Below are 16879 nucleotides of genomic sequence, written 5' to 3' on the forward strand. Positions count from 1 at the left end.
AAGAGAACAACCTCTATCAACGTAACACAGCCCACCGTCCAATAAACATCAGGAAAACCTGTCTTGGGGCTTTCCTGGTGGCACAGTGCTTAAGAATCCACCTGCCAATGCATGGGACACAGGTTCGAGCCCTGGTCCAAGAAGATCCCACATGCTACGGAGCAACTAAGCCCATGCGCCACAACTACTGAGCCCATGTGCCACAACTACGGAAGCCCGCATGCCGAGAGCCCATGCTCTGCAACAAGAGAAGCCACCATAATGAGAAGCCTGCACACCACAACAAAGAGTAGCCCCTCTCCCCACAACTAACCCAACGCAGCCAAAAATAAGTAAATAAATTTATTTAAAAAAAAAAAAGAAAAACCTGTCTTCATATTTAAGATTAATTTCTCTCTAACACTCAGGTCAAGAGTATAAAATGTGCCCTCTACTCAAAATGGCAAATGGAAATGGCAAATTATCAGTCATTATCAACTAAAGAGCCAAATACTTCCTGTTTCAAGATCCCTATAAAAACACTACTAACACTCAAATATTTTAGAGAAAAATATTTCACAAGGTAAAAAATATATAAGGCAGCTTCATCATATATAAGAATAACAAATTCATCAGAGAAATGAAAATTATAATCTTAGCTCAGTTACTTCTCTTATGAATGAGAATACATAAGCCCCAATGTGGTCTCTTTGGGTTTTATATATTAATAAGTTATGGCATACATTTGCTAGGATGTTTAAAAGGTATTAACATCACAGATATCATCAAGACAGGAAATACAGAATAAAATTAACTACAGGGTTAAAGTTCTCTTATTCAGGCTTTTACTCATAAGAGAAAAGCGTTTTTTAAAATCCTAAGATAAGAAATCACAGCTACACATTCTATTTTCCAAAATAATACCTTTATAAAACTGAGTCAAGTAACAATTTAAAGCATTTATACTTACATTCAGTAAAGAAAATACTTAACATAGGCCAACAATTGTCAACTGCTCCTAACCTAGGTAAAATTGTTACATCGCCTGTGTATTTCACCCAATTCAAAGCTTCTTCCATTGCCAAGATTTTCTGTTTCAAAAAGAGGGATGAAAAATGTGATCTGTGTATTAATTATAAGTTTACATGTGGCATTATAAATTTATCTTATATAGTATTTCAGACTCTTATTACAAAACTTGTACAACCTCATGTTTTCATTACTATAGCATGAAGCCTAGAATAGCTAGACCCCAACACACAAGTTAACAGAGACCACAGACTCACATATGTTATATCTTCAGGTAACCTCAGGCCACCCTCAGAGCCCAGGATGCTGCTGCAATGATTAAAGACCTGGAAGTTGAGGTCTACAACCTGGCCAGAGGCTGCCCTAGGTAGCCGGAGAGTACAGTAACACAAGGTGAATAGGGGTCTCAGATTTCATCTAAACTGGGACTTCCATCCTTACCTTAAGATTAACGGTATCTATTAAGGTTCACGAAAGGGACTATGTACTTTAAATGGTCTGTGGCAAAGAGAAGAATAAGCATATAGGCAACAAGAGGAGGGCATGGTTGGGCAAACGAGCACTCAGTGCAATGACCTTCATGAAGGGTCGAGAGTTCACAGAAGTATAATTCATACTTCTCGTGTCGGAAAAGATTTCAGAAATTAAATAATGAAGTCATCAACGCTGGTGTCAGGTTTAAGGGAAACATGTACATGTTTATGTCACCAGTAGCATTAAAAATTGGTTTATTGGGAATTTCCTGGCAGTCCAGTGGTTAGGACTCTGCGCTCTTACTGCTGAGGGCCCGGGTTCAATCCCTGGTCGGGGAGCTAAGATCCTACAATGTATCTGGAGATCATCTAGTAATTGTGTATCAAAATATGTTCATACCAGGGGCCTAATAACTTCATTTGTGAGAGAACATATGCCAGGTAAATAATCTAAAAGAGAAAAAGCAATCAACTTGTAAAAGAGGCTCAAAATTACACTACATATATGGGGGAAAATGATAATAATGCAAACCCCCCAAACAAGGAGACTGCTTAGGCAAAATATAGAAATCAGTACTACTAAATGCTACCTATAAAATGTTGACTCGGTGGGCCTAGTATTGATACAGGCGGCAATGAGAAGTGAGAAAACTGCCACTTATTCAAAGTGGTTGTATCGTATTCCCATGTTAACACTTACATTTTCTATTTTATAACCAATTCTCAATAAGCCTCCAATAAAGAATGAATCATTCTGCAAAACAGAAAAGACAAAACATTTTCTTCCTTATTCGGCCAATCATACTTTAATTTTCTAGTGGGAAAAAAAATTCTACATTTTAGGAATACTACTCTATGTACATAGCAGTCCACTTTCTACGGCACTTTCATGCCCAATTTACCTCTTAAGGACCCTAAAACAAGTCAGAGATCGTCTTACACAGGGTTCTAATAATAAAATGATTTAGTTTAACTTTTATATGTACGGATTTTAAACTTTCAGATGTATGGTTCATTACACCTAAACTTTTTTATAAAATTACATTGGCTGGGCTTCCCTGGTGGCGCAGTGGTCGGGAGTCCACCTGCCAATGCGGGGGACACAGGTTCAAACCCTGGTCAGGGAGGATGCCGCGGAGCTGCTGAGTCTGTGCACCACAACTGCTGAGCCTGCGCTCTGGAGCCCGCGAGCCATAACTGCTGAAGCCCGTGCACCACAACCACTGAGCCCGTGCTCCGCAACAAGAGAAACCACTGCAATGAGAAGCCCCACGCACCGCAACGAAGAGTAGCCCCCGCTCTCCACAACCAGAGAAAGCCCGCGCACAGCAACGAAGACCCAAAGCAGCCAAAAATAAATAAATAAAATTTTTTAAAAATTACACTGGCTGATATAAGTTGCTGCAAAGGATTAATCTGCAGGAAATAAATATCAGAATGCCCTTTATAAATTTAAGTTTGCAATCAGAATTACCAAGAAAAACACCTGGCTCCATAACCAACTGAAATGAGAAAAATTATTAAACAGCTTTCAAGGGAAAAAAAACCCTCAGTGTAGTATAGGGATACCTCCTCAAACCTGACATGATAAAGTTTACCCCAAAGAAAAAGTATTTGTGGTGGTGCTAACAGTGGCATGATTTTACGTTACAAGATAGGACCCATCACTTTCAGAATCTGCGGCAAAGGTTTCTGTGAACTAGGTGCACACTTCCATTTGTGACAAATTCTAATGTCTATTTGTTAACGGCAAGGAGCACACCTGGTTCTCATCATGTCATGTCAGAACCATGGAAAAAGCCATCTACCTGATCTCTCAAACACACAGCACAAACTCATGGATAGCAGAATAAGCTCAGGTTAACCATTACCCATTAGTCACCATAAATTAGTAACATGGGCCTAATACCATATAAATATCTATATTCTTCTATCACTTACCGCAGCTTTCTTTGCCAAATCCACAATATCTTCCATCAACTCAAGATGTTGTAATTTCTTCAAACTTATCTCAGAAGCATGAGAACTGCTTAAAGACAAATTTATTTTTTAAAAGATTAGGGTCTCATATATAAAATTCATTGAATCTTACACTTAACTATATGTTATACCTCAATTTAAACTATTTGAATAAAATTAAGTTCTCTTACTTCACTCTAGGTAATAAGTTGTTTATTAGGTAGACAAAATACTACACTTTTTTCTTTCTTCTGTACTATAATACTGGTATTTATAAACAAGCATATTAATTTTTCCTTATTCAGCTTCAAATCTACCATCTAACGCTCCTCAGAGTTTCATTCATTATAATGTTACCACGATTATTCATTTATATCCAAATCCCAAGTATTAACTTTTCCACTCTATTGAACAAAAGTAGAGTTGAACAGTATACAAGAATGAGACATAAGCCTCCCGTTGCACTTGGCATTCCTCAGTACTGGGCAACACACTCACCACTGTTCATACAAAATGGGTTAACAAGCAGTAACTTACTTCGCCTCCACACAGGGATGCAACCGTGATATTACAGAACTATGTTGACGTTGAAACAGAAGTGGCCAGAAGACGTGTATTTTAATGGCATCACAGTAATCTTGCAGGATAGAAATAGGTTTACTACACCACATAGTGCAGATATCAAACTCTTAATTAAAAAGAAAAAGTTTTAAATTAATATTTTGTGCCTTATTTTGGAATGAATCAACACTGTCAAGGGAAAAGACAAAAATGGATATGGAAAGGTAAGAAATGAATGGATGAAATATTTTAACCTGTCAGATGTTAAGAATATCTAAGTGTTAGCTAAAACTCCATTTTAACAAGGAAAGGTTTTTTAATTTCTAGTTAAAAAGGATAATAAAGAATAAACTTTGTAAAGATGTATAAGTCTGTTATGTTGATGTGAATGCATGAACCTCCCTTGATAGCTGTTTCAACAAATGAAAATACCAAAGTACTCACCTAAGTTTCCCTCACTTTGGGTATAATCTTTATACTGTCTGCCCTGAAAAAGAAAAAAATTCTTTTGACTTGTATCTGGTAAATGCAAAAGTAACAGTTCTTGATTTTTAATGTAAGGGTTATCAATACTAAACTAAAAACTTAAAGTACGTTTACTTTTACACTTTGAATACAACATCTTCAACCAATGAGTCTTTTGGCCTTTTTCAGTGTTTCCCCAAGTCTGTTTCTATGGCTTTCCCTGAGAGCCTTTAGTCTCATCTCCAGTCAGAAAACAAGCTTTCACCAGCACTGCACATTCTCCTTGTTGAGGCACTGCTTACTTCTCCGTCTGAAATGACCTCTTCAAAAGCCATACATATCTCCCTATCAAATCTCGTGTAGCACAAAAATATCTTTACTCAGACAGCTCTATACCACAAAACCTTCAAGAAGTAAATCATAAAGGTTCTCATAAGAAGGAAAAAAAAATGTATAACTATGTATGGTGATGGACGTTAACTAAACTTATTGTGCTGATCTCATGATATATACATATATTGAATCCTTATGTTGTACATTTGAAACTAATGTCATATGTCAATTATACCTCAATTTTTTAAAAAAATAAACCTTTAAGAATACACAATGTTAAAAACAAAAAGTTAAGGGGACTTCCCTGGTGGTCCAGTAGTTAAGACTGCACTTCCACTGCAGAGGGCACGGGTGTGATCCCCTGGTCAGATAACTAAGATCCCGCATGCCACGCGGTGTTAAAAAAAAAAAAAAAAAAGTTAATAAATCTACTTACCACCCCGTCACAGTAAAGTTGAGTCACACGAACATAATCATTGGACATAAATTCGGAGGCAAAGACACAATCATCCACATAAGGGGACTCTTCTAACAAGGCATAATCTGCTACAGTGACATTTCCCAGGGCAAAATCGTCCATGGTGCACCCTCCTAAGGACACAACAAAACCCAAATCCATAATCAAATCATTTGAGATGATATGAGAAGCAGTTTTCCTAGCTTCTATAGTATATCTGAAAAATACCTGGAACTTATGCCCCAAGGAAATAACTCCAATGAGAACACTGAGCTCTGGAAGATTCTCAACCTCATTTGCTAGTCTCTCCTCTTGACTCTCCTCGAGTATCAGTTTAATCTATTTCTTCCTTTTGTCAGGTTCAAAGAATCACCATCTCTACCCTGCATTTAACTGTTTACATGTCTCCTTTAGATGGAAGATAAGTAAGGGCATCTTATTCATCTTTGTATGTGCCTAGATGAATGAACAAAAGACATCCTTCCACTGCTGCCCTTTTACCCCAACTGCTTTTACTGCCTCTGTGAAATATGCTGTTTCATCATACAGAAACTCTGCCACATTCTCAACCTCCTGGCTGGAACTAAACCCTGACTGCACTGAGAAAACGGTTTCCTCTCAGCTGTTCATATTCTCCTATCCATGCCTCAGTGTGTGTGTCTGTCTCGGGCAAAGGGGCAGAGCTGAAGTGGTACAGGGAGAGTACGCAGCCTCCTAACCCCTCACAGCCGCATCCAGACCTGTCATCCTCCCAGCAATCGCTGCTCCTAACGCTCTCACAACAGCTACAGCAGCACGGCAACGCCCCTTACATTATCAGCGACCATGCTCTTAAAACAAGTACTTCAGTGGGGGGACGGGGAATTAGGGCTAGAGTTTCAGACTAAAGTGTAGTCCCCTGAAGAAAGTTCAATAACAAAAATGTATAGCTATCAGTGAATAGCTACAAAACCTAAATATCACTGGAAAATGCAGCATTTTATTACTTGTAACTCTTGCCCAAGTAGTGGCTTTCTTTTCCTATCATCACCAGCACCACCATTAACACCATTTTTTATACCTGTTCACTTCATCACTATTATCCCACTACTGTTATGATAAACCAAGTTTCTTTTTTCCCAAGCAAGACCACCATGAGTCCTTGGAAAACACATCTGTTTCTTTAAGTAATCCTTCCTCTTATGCCCAATTTGCTGTACAACAACCTCACAATATCAGAAGTGAAGACCAATGACCACCTTCCTAGCAAACTGCCGGTACCATTTGTCCTATGTTGTACCAGGCGTTTTACACGTACCATCTCACTGATCCTCACAGCAATTCTTTGCAGGCCCAATTATTATCACAGTCACTGTACAGATGGAAAACATGCATAGCAAAACTAAGTAATCTGCTCAAGGTCACCAAGCTAGGCAGGATTCAAACCTAGGTCTTCTGAATCCACAGTTTCCTCTCAAACACTGTATTTCACTAGATCTACGTTTCGTTGTCACTGCCGTCTAGCTGCCTCCTGGCTGTTGTCATGTTTAAGAACCCAGGCACCTAGTTCACAGTGTTCGCCTCTTTCCTCCAATCATCATTCCAGCCACACCAACATCCATGTGGACAACCCTTCAGGACTCTAGCCTTGCAGTGCAACCACCTTCTCAACTAAAATGAAATCTGCGGCCCACCTCACCTAGGCTCTTCCTTCACAAGGCCACACCTTGGACCACTGCCCAGGTCTAAACCAGTTTTTAAATCTTTAACTCTGATTAGCCCCTCTCCAACCACACCCAGGAATCATTACGACTTATGTCTCCCCTATCTCCTACCACATTCTTCAACCTCATCAAGAATTCTTCCTTTTCTGCCATTCAAATCCTCCATTCTCGTTTATTTTCACATTCCTAATATTGGGTTTCCACTTCCACCATTTAAGGGAAGCTGCTTCAATAAAGCCGCTGGCGACCTTTTCCAGTAGACTGGATATCTACAATGTCTGGAACCTGACCTGTCCTGGATGAACAATACTTCCAGAGTTTAGAGAATTTAACTCCAAAAGTAAACGATGACTGGAAAAAATATGAAGACATTTTAGCACCCAAAGTATGGCACATAATATGGGACATATGCTATTCTGGGAAATATATACACTTTTAAACTCATTTGTCTTGCAAATGTTTTTTGTATATAAATACAGAAAGAGCCAAGAACGGTCTGTCACAGCCCACACATCACCATCGTGGCATCAGTTACAATACAATTAACATGCTCATACCTGGCAGACTGAGCCACTGTGACACCATGCTGGTCAGTCACAGCCTGGCATATCTCACTGATACCATGCCCTACACCAACTGCACCGTAATTACGACATTGGTGTTATTTTTATTTTCTGTTTTGTTTTAACCAGAGAGGCGATGTGGCATAGTGGTTAAGAGCATAGACTCTGGAACCAGACTGCCTGGGCTTGAATCCTGGCTCTATTTCCTGAGTGTGTGATCTTGGACAAGTTACTTAACCTCTGTAGGCTTCAGTTTCCGCACTTAATCAAATGAGGACAGCAATCCTACCTATCTGATTAATCCATTAACACATTTAAAGTGCTCTTAATAGCACACAGTGTATAGGAAACGCTACAAATATCAGCTATCATTAACATATTAGATGAATGTTTTTTTAATCCGCTATTTGGATGCCTCTAACTAAATGGTCTCCCTTAATTGCTAATTCCAAAGAGCACTTTTCAGCTTACGACTTACTTGACGCTGTTGACCACTTCCTCCTTCTCAGAACTCTTCATTTGGACTCCAAAGACCATCTTCTCCTGGTTCTCCTCCTATTCTTCTGGCTGCTCTTCCTCAGTCTCCATGGCTCTTCTTCTCCATTCCCCGCCACCCAAATGTCAACTCTCTTTTCTTCTCACGCTTACTCTCTCCTTGGGTGACCTTATCCACCATACCCATGCCTTAAAACAGCACTTTCTGAACTTCCATCATTTGCATAGCTTCACCACAATTTTTGCCATTTCCACAGATCCCATGTGTTTTATTTACTTAATATTCTCTTCTTTTGGGGCTCACTTGGTCTAAGTGATAATATCCATGATATTATAGGTTTGAAATACAGCTTACGTTTTTCAGACACGTTAAATTCCTATTTTTTTTATCTGTGTACTACTTTAAATTACCTCATACTCACTGTAGCAAACCACAGCTGACACGTCCAGATGCTGAAGACTCTCAAATCTCTCCAGGCTGGGTTGCATCTCATGACTTCTAGACCCTCCCTATCGACTGCTACTGGGTCTTAACCAAGATGTCCCGCAAGCCTCTCAGATTCAGTAAGTTCAAAAACAAACTTATCTTTTTCCTCAAGAACAAATGAAACCAAGTTCTTTCCTCTTTCTGTATGTTACCAGTTAACTGCTCTACATGCCACCTGGTTACCCAAACCAGAAATCTGGACGTCTACACTCCCCCAGTCTCCTTCAACATTCCTAACCAACCTGACCATGAATTCCTGTCCTTTCGACTCCTCTAAGGAATCCAAAATTAGCACACATACACCTCTTCATGCCCACTGCCAATGCCCTGGTTGCAGCTCCACCTTTTCTCCTCTGAACTACTTAAACAAGCAGTCCCCTAACTGGTGACTTGCCTTCAATCTTGGCATCCCCTAAAACTCCGATCATAACACTTCACTGCTTAAAATAATTGAGAAGCTTCTCATCATCTTCAGGATAAAGTCCAAACTCCTTACTATAGCACAGAAGGCCTTTTGTGATCCTGTTCCTGCATTTCTCTAGTCACTCCATGACATGCAACGTAGAAGCCAGTCATACTCAGCTGCCTGGCACTTCTAAACAAACCTTATTCTGCAACCACAATGCCTACCAATCCTTAATACTCGATTCCAGGAAGCATTTCCTGAACTTCTCACTGCCACCAAGTTTATTTTTGCACCGCTTCTCTGTAAGCCCCGAGCACCCTGCTCATATCTTTTTGACAGCAATTTTTATACTGTTTGGTCATTACAGGTTTCTCTCTGTAGGTTCACTATGTCCAGAGGGCCCACTGTGCCCTACTCATCTTGATTCCGTATCTCAGTGCTTCCCAAATTTTTAATTTGCATACCCCAAAGTAGAAAACTTTGCCAAACCCACTTGTCAACTGTACTGTTACCTATTTAATATTTTTATTTAGACTAACTCAAATTTTAACTTAGATGTAAACTTGTTTTAATGGAAAGTTTGTTACCACCAAGAAATCTTAAGTTTGGTAGGACAGAATTTTTTTCCTAACACATACTAAAATGAATATACTACAAAAATTAAATACTAATGTAAAGGACTTCTGAGCCCATCAATGATGATGAACTAATGGGGCACTCCATGACTGCAAAACAATAGTGGATGCTAGATTTTTAAAATTTTGCTGAGCTCATAGAAATAGCCAACATTTAAAACCACCCTTTCCCCCCCAAAGCAACAAACCTCTAGCTAGAAACTAAACCTGACAGTCAACAATGATAAATCATAATGCCAAGAGCAATAGTGGGATCATGGGCCAGAAGCAAAGTGAGAAAACTGAAAGGCTGGTCCCACGTAAAGCTCCCAGCCAAAGCTAACACAAATCCTATCAGAAGGAAAGTACCCCCAAATCAGACTCTCAAAATCCCCACAGAGAAAGATCAATCAATCAAGAGTTCATCACTGAAAATCTCTAAGCACAGGAGGGGACAATCCACCATAAGAAAGGCAACAGAAAAAACAAGCAATAAATTTAGACCCCTGAGGACATCAAACATTGGGACTGCCAGGCTACAGAATATAGATTCAAAAAAATGAGCAAGCAACATGAGACTAAAAAAGATGACTGGGTACAGCTAAAAAAGAACCGAGTGATACTTTAAGAAACTAAAAATATAATTGTTAAAAGTAAAGGAAAATAAAACACATGGGTCAAACAGATGATCAGGCACAGGTGAAGAGAAAACTGACGAACAAGAACATATGCCTGATGAAATTACCCAGCAATTTAAGTGCTGGCAATGATACAAGGAAATGAAAAATGTGAAAGATGAAAAGTGATCTGGAAACAGTCTAATACATATATATCCAGTTAAATTTCCGGAAGGAGAAAATAGATAAAATCAGAGAGAAAGTATTTAAAGGACACAAGGCTCAGAATCTGCTAGACCTCATGAAGACAAAATTCTGAATCAGGAAACACATGTATCCAAAATAGGTAAATAAAAAGTAATAATCATCTAGACTTAGAAGTGAAGATGTAAACCAAAGACAGAAAATCCAATGCAGCCAGAAGAAAAATAATATTTTCTTCAAATTACCATAAATAAAACTGGCAGCAGACAACTTTGCATGTAGAATAATATATTTACCATATAAGCAGAAAATAAAGCATCAACCTAGAACTGTATACCCATCAATATTATCCTCAAGAACAAGGGTAAAATAAAAATAATTTTAGATAAAAAAATGAGTTGACCACCAAGAGACCTGAACTTCTAAAAGTACCAATTAAAAATCATAAATTACCTGACTGGATTAAAAGAAAAATCTAGTAATATATTCTTCATAAGAGATACCTAAAATCTAAGGACATAAGAAAAGTGACATGAAAATGAAGAAAAAGGTTATTCCAGGTAAATTACCACCAAAAGAAAGGTGGGATAGACCAAACAGACCCTAAGACAAAAATCAAAATTAAGCACGGAGAGAACCACAACATAACAGAAAAGGTTTAACCCACTAGGAAAACAATGTTTAGCTTGCATGTATCTAATCGTCTCAAAATACATAAAAAGAAAAACTGTTAGAACTACAGGAAGTCTGTTAGAAGGTAACAGTGGAAGACTACATCTCTCTCATGATAGGTCAAACAACTGAAAATTAATATAGACAGTCTGAACAACACAATTTACAAGCCTGATCTAACACATACATAACAACTTGAGAATACATACTCTTCACAAGTACACACAGAATAGTTATCACAATTCCCTATGTACAAGGCCATAAAGCAAGGGCAAACAAATGTTTTTAGAAAGATAAAGTATACAATACATTCTCTGACAACACAATTAAGAAATGAACGAAAAGGAAAAATGTTAATGAAGAAACATTTGGAAATTTTAAAGCATATTTTAAAGAAAACTTTAAAACACATAAGTCAGAGAAGAAGTCAAAATAGGAATTTTAATAATACTTAAATTTAAAAGTTAATGAAAATACCATAAATTAAACCATGTTACATAAAGCAAAAATGAACTGTGAGGAAGCGTAGCTTTACATGCTTGTAGAAGGAAACAGGAATGACTGAAAATTAGTAAGTTAATCATGCAATTTAAGTTAGAAAAATAATAAACAATAAACTCAAAGAAGGAAAAGGAAGGAAATCATAAAGGAGACAAAAATCAATGAACTAAAAAACAAAAATATAATAGAACAAATGAGGCCAAAAATTCATCCTCTGGCAAGATTAATAAAATAGACAAACTTCTGGCAAGATTTAAAAAAAAAAGTCGCACACAAATAATATTCAAAATGAGAAAAGGGAACATAACTACAAGTAAAAGAGATTAAAGAGAATTAAGACAATACCATGAACCTGATGCCAATAAATTTTTAAAAGTAAATAAATAGGGCTTCCCTGGTGGCACAGTGGTTGAGAGTCCGCCTGCCGATGAAGGGGACGCGGGTTCGTGCCCCAGTCCGGGAAGATTCCACATGCCGCGGAGCGGCTGGGCCCGTGAGCCATGGCCGCTGAGCCTGCGCGTCCGGAGCCTGTGCTCCGCAACGGGAGAGGCCACAGCAGTGAGAGGCCCGCGTACCGCAAAAAATAAATAAATAAATAAAATTTACCAAAACTGACTAAAAGAAATGGAAAACCTGAAGTCCTATTACTATTCAATTGCTAATTATCAACAATTTACAATCCTCTACACACAAAAAATTAGATCCAAATGATCTCACAGATAAATGCTACCAAACTTTTTGTTGTTGTTGTTCAGCAGATCACTAGCGAACAGAGGGCCAATTCAATACACGGAGTGAGGTCAATTGTAGCCACATGGGGGGAAAAAAATGAATGTGGATCATTACCTCACACCATATACAAAAATCAGTACCAGATGGATTATGAACTTAAATGTGAAAGGCGTCATTTAAAAACTTCTAAAGAGAAACACAAGAGAATGACTTTATAATCCCAGGGCAGGGAAAGTTTCCAATTAGCTTACATTAAAATTAAGAACTTCTGTTCAGCAAAATACACCATGAAGTGCAAAAAGACAGACCATGAACTAGAAGAAATTTACAACATGTATACTCAATAAAGCATCGATGTTACCAGTTTGTTTTAAAAGACACCCCAACAGAAAAATGGGTAAAAGATATGACGAGGTATTTTTTTTGTGAACGAAAAGGACAGATGGTTCACAGACAAATGAAAAGATGCTCAAACTCATTAACAATCAAGAAATACAAATTAAAACCACAATGCACACCATTTCATACCCATCTGATTGATAAATATTAAGAAGTCTAAAAGTAGTAAGTGTTGCAGAGAATATAGATCAACTATAATTCTTACACACTGCCTATCAAAGTATATAAATTGACAAAACTGCTTGCCAAAGTATAAGCTGGTACAACCACTTCAGAAAACAATTTGGTATCATTTTGTAAAGTTGAACATTCATACCCCATAACCCAGCAATTCCACTTCTAGCAAATAGCTTACCACAGTGGTATTCCGATATTTTTTTACTCACAAACCACACGCTTTAAAAATTACATATTCTTCACACTTTAAAATGACATCTAAAAAAATTTCAGCCCCAAGTTTAAATAATTGCAAAGGATGAATTTCTAGAGTATCACAGTGACATTTTAAAACTGACATATCATTGGTTTAAAATGTCATAATTATTACAGCATAAAGTTGATCAAAAAATAACTAGTATATATAATGATAATTAAACATAAAAGTTACATTTTATTGGAAATGCAGCTCTTGAGGAGATGGGAAGTGTCTGGATTAAAAGAGGTGTTTCCTAACACTATAGCTGCATGTATTTTAGATTAGCCTTTTGTTTTCCATGGAGAGTTTTTCAACTGGGACACTACCCTGGTAAGATTCCATATGGGTGAGTGCTATGCATTCCTAATTTAAGGCAGAAGTGCTACTGTGAGAGGGAAGGTGGGAAAGTAGAACCAGGAGGAAGTTTCTGTCACAGGCTTCGGCATTACCAGTTTTACGAAAGGGTACACGTGGAATTTAATGATCACAAATTGATTCATTAATATTACCTGTGCCCAAGTACTCCTCAGAAAATCTTTATTACTTCCCCAGAGGTCATATACCCCAGTGTGAAAAGTAGAAAAATTCTTGCAACTATGTACCAGAAGATATGTACAAGAATCTTCAAAACAGCAAAACCTAGAAACAACCAAAATGTTCATCAACAGAAGAACACATACACTGTGTTATATTCACCCACAGAATATTACACAGCTGTGAAAATTAATGACATATCTATACTGAATATCAGTGACTCTTAGAAACATAACATTGAGTGAAATAAGCAAGACCCAGAAAGCTGTATCCAGTATTCTTTTTAAATTCAGAAACAATAGAAACCACACAATACATTGTTGAGGGATGTATACATATCTGATAAAATTATTTTTAAAAAAACAAGGAATGACACACACAATTTAGGATAGTAGTCACTCTGGAGGTGAGCACATTCAATATCGGTCATTTTGATTCCTGGATTGATCATTCTGATTCTTGGATTGAGTGGTGGGTTGATAGGTGTTCATTTTATTGTTTTGCTTCACAACTTGCATATATGTTACATATTTTGAAAGTATCAAGTATTACATTAGAGGAAAGATTTTTAAAAAACCGTTCATCATATGCAAAAAAGTATTTAATTAAATCACCTCACCTGCTATTAGAGAGGTACATCTAACATACCATGGAATTATCTTACATCAACCATTGGAACTGATAAATTAGGTACAAAATAAATGTTTACTGGAATTAATCTTATGAGAACCAAATGAGATAAAGACTGAGCCAGTTAACTGTGAGAGATGAACCCATAGGCTGACACAGGGCTAGAGCAGAAGCCAAGGTGGGTGCAAGCAAATTTAGCTGCAAGCTAAAGTTATAAGGAAGCTGGTCAGTAAAGAGAAGGCAAAAATGTAAAAGTCAGGTAACATACAGTGTTAGCAAGGGTGTGACAAATGGGTGTCCTCACTCAATACCAGTGAGAGTGAAAATTAGTGCAACCACTTTGAGAGCTTCTGTGATATTTAGTTACGTTGAAGATGCATATTTCCTAGTATAGAGCAAATCCACTACTAGGTGTATTTTCTCGAGAAACTTCCAAACGTGTGCACAAAGCAGACAAGTACAAAGATGTTTATTGTAGGATTGTTTTTTTAGAGTCAAAAACCAGAAACAAAGCCCATCAACAGGAAAACGGATAAGTAAATTATGGTATATTCATACAATGGAATTCTATACCAGCAATTAAAATGAATGAACCAAACACAATTATCCAATTTATTCATATGTAAGTCTGAAAATGTGATGCTGATCGAAAAACGCAAGTTGCAAAAAGACACATTGTTTAATACCATTAAAGTTTAAAACACACAACACTATATATTGTTTATGGATCCACCGTGATCAAAGTATAAAATATGCAAGGGAATGATATACACAAACCTAAACACGGTGACAACCTCTACGGAAGGAGGGGCAGGAACTGAGAGCACCTCCATATTTTGCAATTTTAGTTCTTTGAAATTAAAAAGAGGATCTGAAGTAAATTCGGCAAAATAATTACATCTGTAAATCTTAATCATGGATTGGTTAGATACCCCTCTGTATTTTATGTGTGAAATCTTCCAGAAATTAAAAAAAAAAGGAAAAAACGGAAAATTAGGCAAGAGTAAGAAAATTGAGCAAATGAACAACGAGAAACAGACACCGAAACGCAGCCCTTGAGCGCAGAGCACGAACCTTTGAGCAAGAGGAGTAGCTGGGTCTCTAATGGGTAATGGGTCTCTAATAGGATAAAAGGCAAATTTCCTGCAGTACAGAATGTCCTAGCTAGAGCTGTAATTATGAGGAAACTGCTCCCAAGGCGGGAGTAAAACCTGTAAGATGTCTACCTTGTTTCCCTCGCCGTGACGCCAGGCAGAATCGAGAGTTAATTTACGTGAACGCCATAAACCACTATATGAACCGTTAAGTATTATCAAGAACGCCCAGGATCGGCTAAAAGGTATTTGCCCAGGTATCGTGTACATATTATTTTGGAAGGAGTCTGAAATCGAAGGTCTTTGGGCGTGTAGGGCGCCTCTGAAAATAGTACGCCACACTGGTATCAACCAACATTCACCTATGCCTTGACTCCATTTTTGGCCCTTGGCCCCCTTATTCCGTCCCCAAAACTGGCTGGCTCGACCGGCCACACCTGACATCGTAAATATTACGGCGCAGCTGGCCAGACCCGCTGCTGTCCCCCCTTCCCATTAGCGCTGGGGGAGGAAGGATGCTCCGAAGTAGGCGCAGGGGACGGGGGAGCACTGAACTGATTTCTCCCTCCCCGTCCCCTCCCCGCGCTCGGCAGCCATTCTAACGAAAACAGGTGGCGCAGGTGTAGGGAACACAAGACAGAGGAGGGGCGTGCAAGAACGTTCACGAACACTCGCGAACGACGACCTGATCACGCACTCGACAGGACCCAGGCGCAACGCGCGCGCGGGGACACGCGAGTACGCACCGCCGGGCGGACGATGCTGCAGGCGGGGGTCTCGACTACAGGAGGCGCGGCCACGCGCGCGGAGGACGCGCACCCCCGGAGAGAGGCAGTGACACAAACGGGGGCTCCCACACCGCCGGGGTGCCCACGCCGTCGCCGGGAAGAACCAGCGCGGACACAAAGGAGCCGGGAGGGGACACACGGGGCCGTGCCCACCCGCGCTCAGGCCGGCGGACCCTCCGCCTAGCCAAGGTGTCACCCGCGCACCGACTGGGGCGAGAGTGCGCGTGCGGCCGGGGGATGCGCACACAAAGGGGCTTCTCCCACCTTCGCACAGAAGCCCGGAGGGGGCCACACTTAAAGAAGGAGGACACCAGACAAAGGAAACACACCCACTGAGGCCGACAAAAGCGACCACACACTCCCGCTCTGCACCGGCACCCAACCCGCGCACACACACCGCGGGCGCCACGGCCAGCGACGCGGGGCGACGCGCACACACCCACACTCACCACACACCCACGGAGGGGGTGTGGAGGGCCCCTCTCCCCGGGCATCTCGGCTGCAGCGCGACAAGGTGACACATCCGGAAGCCCTGCCGCGCGCCAGGTGTGCACTCACCGGGGCCCGCAGCCCGCGAGCCTTGGACGCGGGCCGCCGCCGCCGCCGCCTCAGGCCCTCCACGTCAGCCAGCGGGCGGGCAGGAGCGGCCGGCGGCGCAGGCGGCAGACGCGTCACGTGGGCCGCAATGCACTTGCGCTGTCGTGCCGCCCCGCCCCCAGCGGCGGAGAGCTGACCGATCCCTCCCGCCCCCGCGCTCGCGCGTTCCTGT

At 40.0% G+C, this 16879-nt stretch overlaps 1 protein-coding gene across 10 annotated transcripts in view; it reads right to left on the reverse strand.

Annotated features, from left to right (window-relative positions):
- TTC3 (tetratricopeptide repeat domain 3) overlaps positions 1–16752 on the reverse strand; it is a 137537-nt gene extending 120785 nt beyond the window's left edge. The window contains exons 1-8 of one of the 10 annotated variants that reach the window (XM_060010313.1): positions 16669–16684; positions 13574–13703; positions 5236–5390; positions 4446–4488; positions 3978–4128; positions 3423–3510; positions 2182–2235; positions 950–1070 (exon numbers count right to left, since the gene is read on the reverse strand). In XM_060010313.1, coding sequence (XP_059866296.1) covers positions 950–1070; positions 2182–2235; positions 3423–3510; positions 3978–4128; positions 4446–4488; positions 5236–5379 — 601 coding nt within the window. In that variant the 5' untranslated portion in view covers positions 5380–5390; positions 13574–13703; positions 16669–16684. Of the gene's footprint in view, positions 1–949; positions 1071–2181; positions 2236–3422; positions 3511–3977; positions 4129–4445; positions 4489–5235; positions 5741–8000; positions 8811–13573; positions 13704–16559 lie in introns of those variants that run through there. The other 9 variants (XM_060010312.1, XM_060010311.1, XM_060010314.1 and 6 more) reach the window with 9 other exon arrangements.
- Positions 16753–16879: the final 127 nt, after the last annotated feature.

Source organism: Delphinus delphis, chromosome 4 (assembly GCF_949987515.2).
Source record: "Delphinus delphis chromosome 4, mDelDel1.2, whole genome shotgun sequence".
Classification (NCBI taxonomy): domain Eukaryota; kingdom Metazoa; phylum Chordata; class Mammalia; order Artiodactyla; family Delphinidae; genus Delphinus; species Delphinus delphis.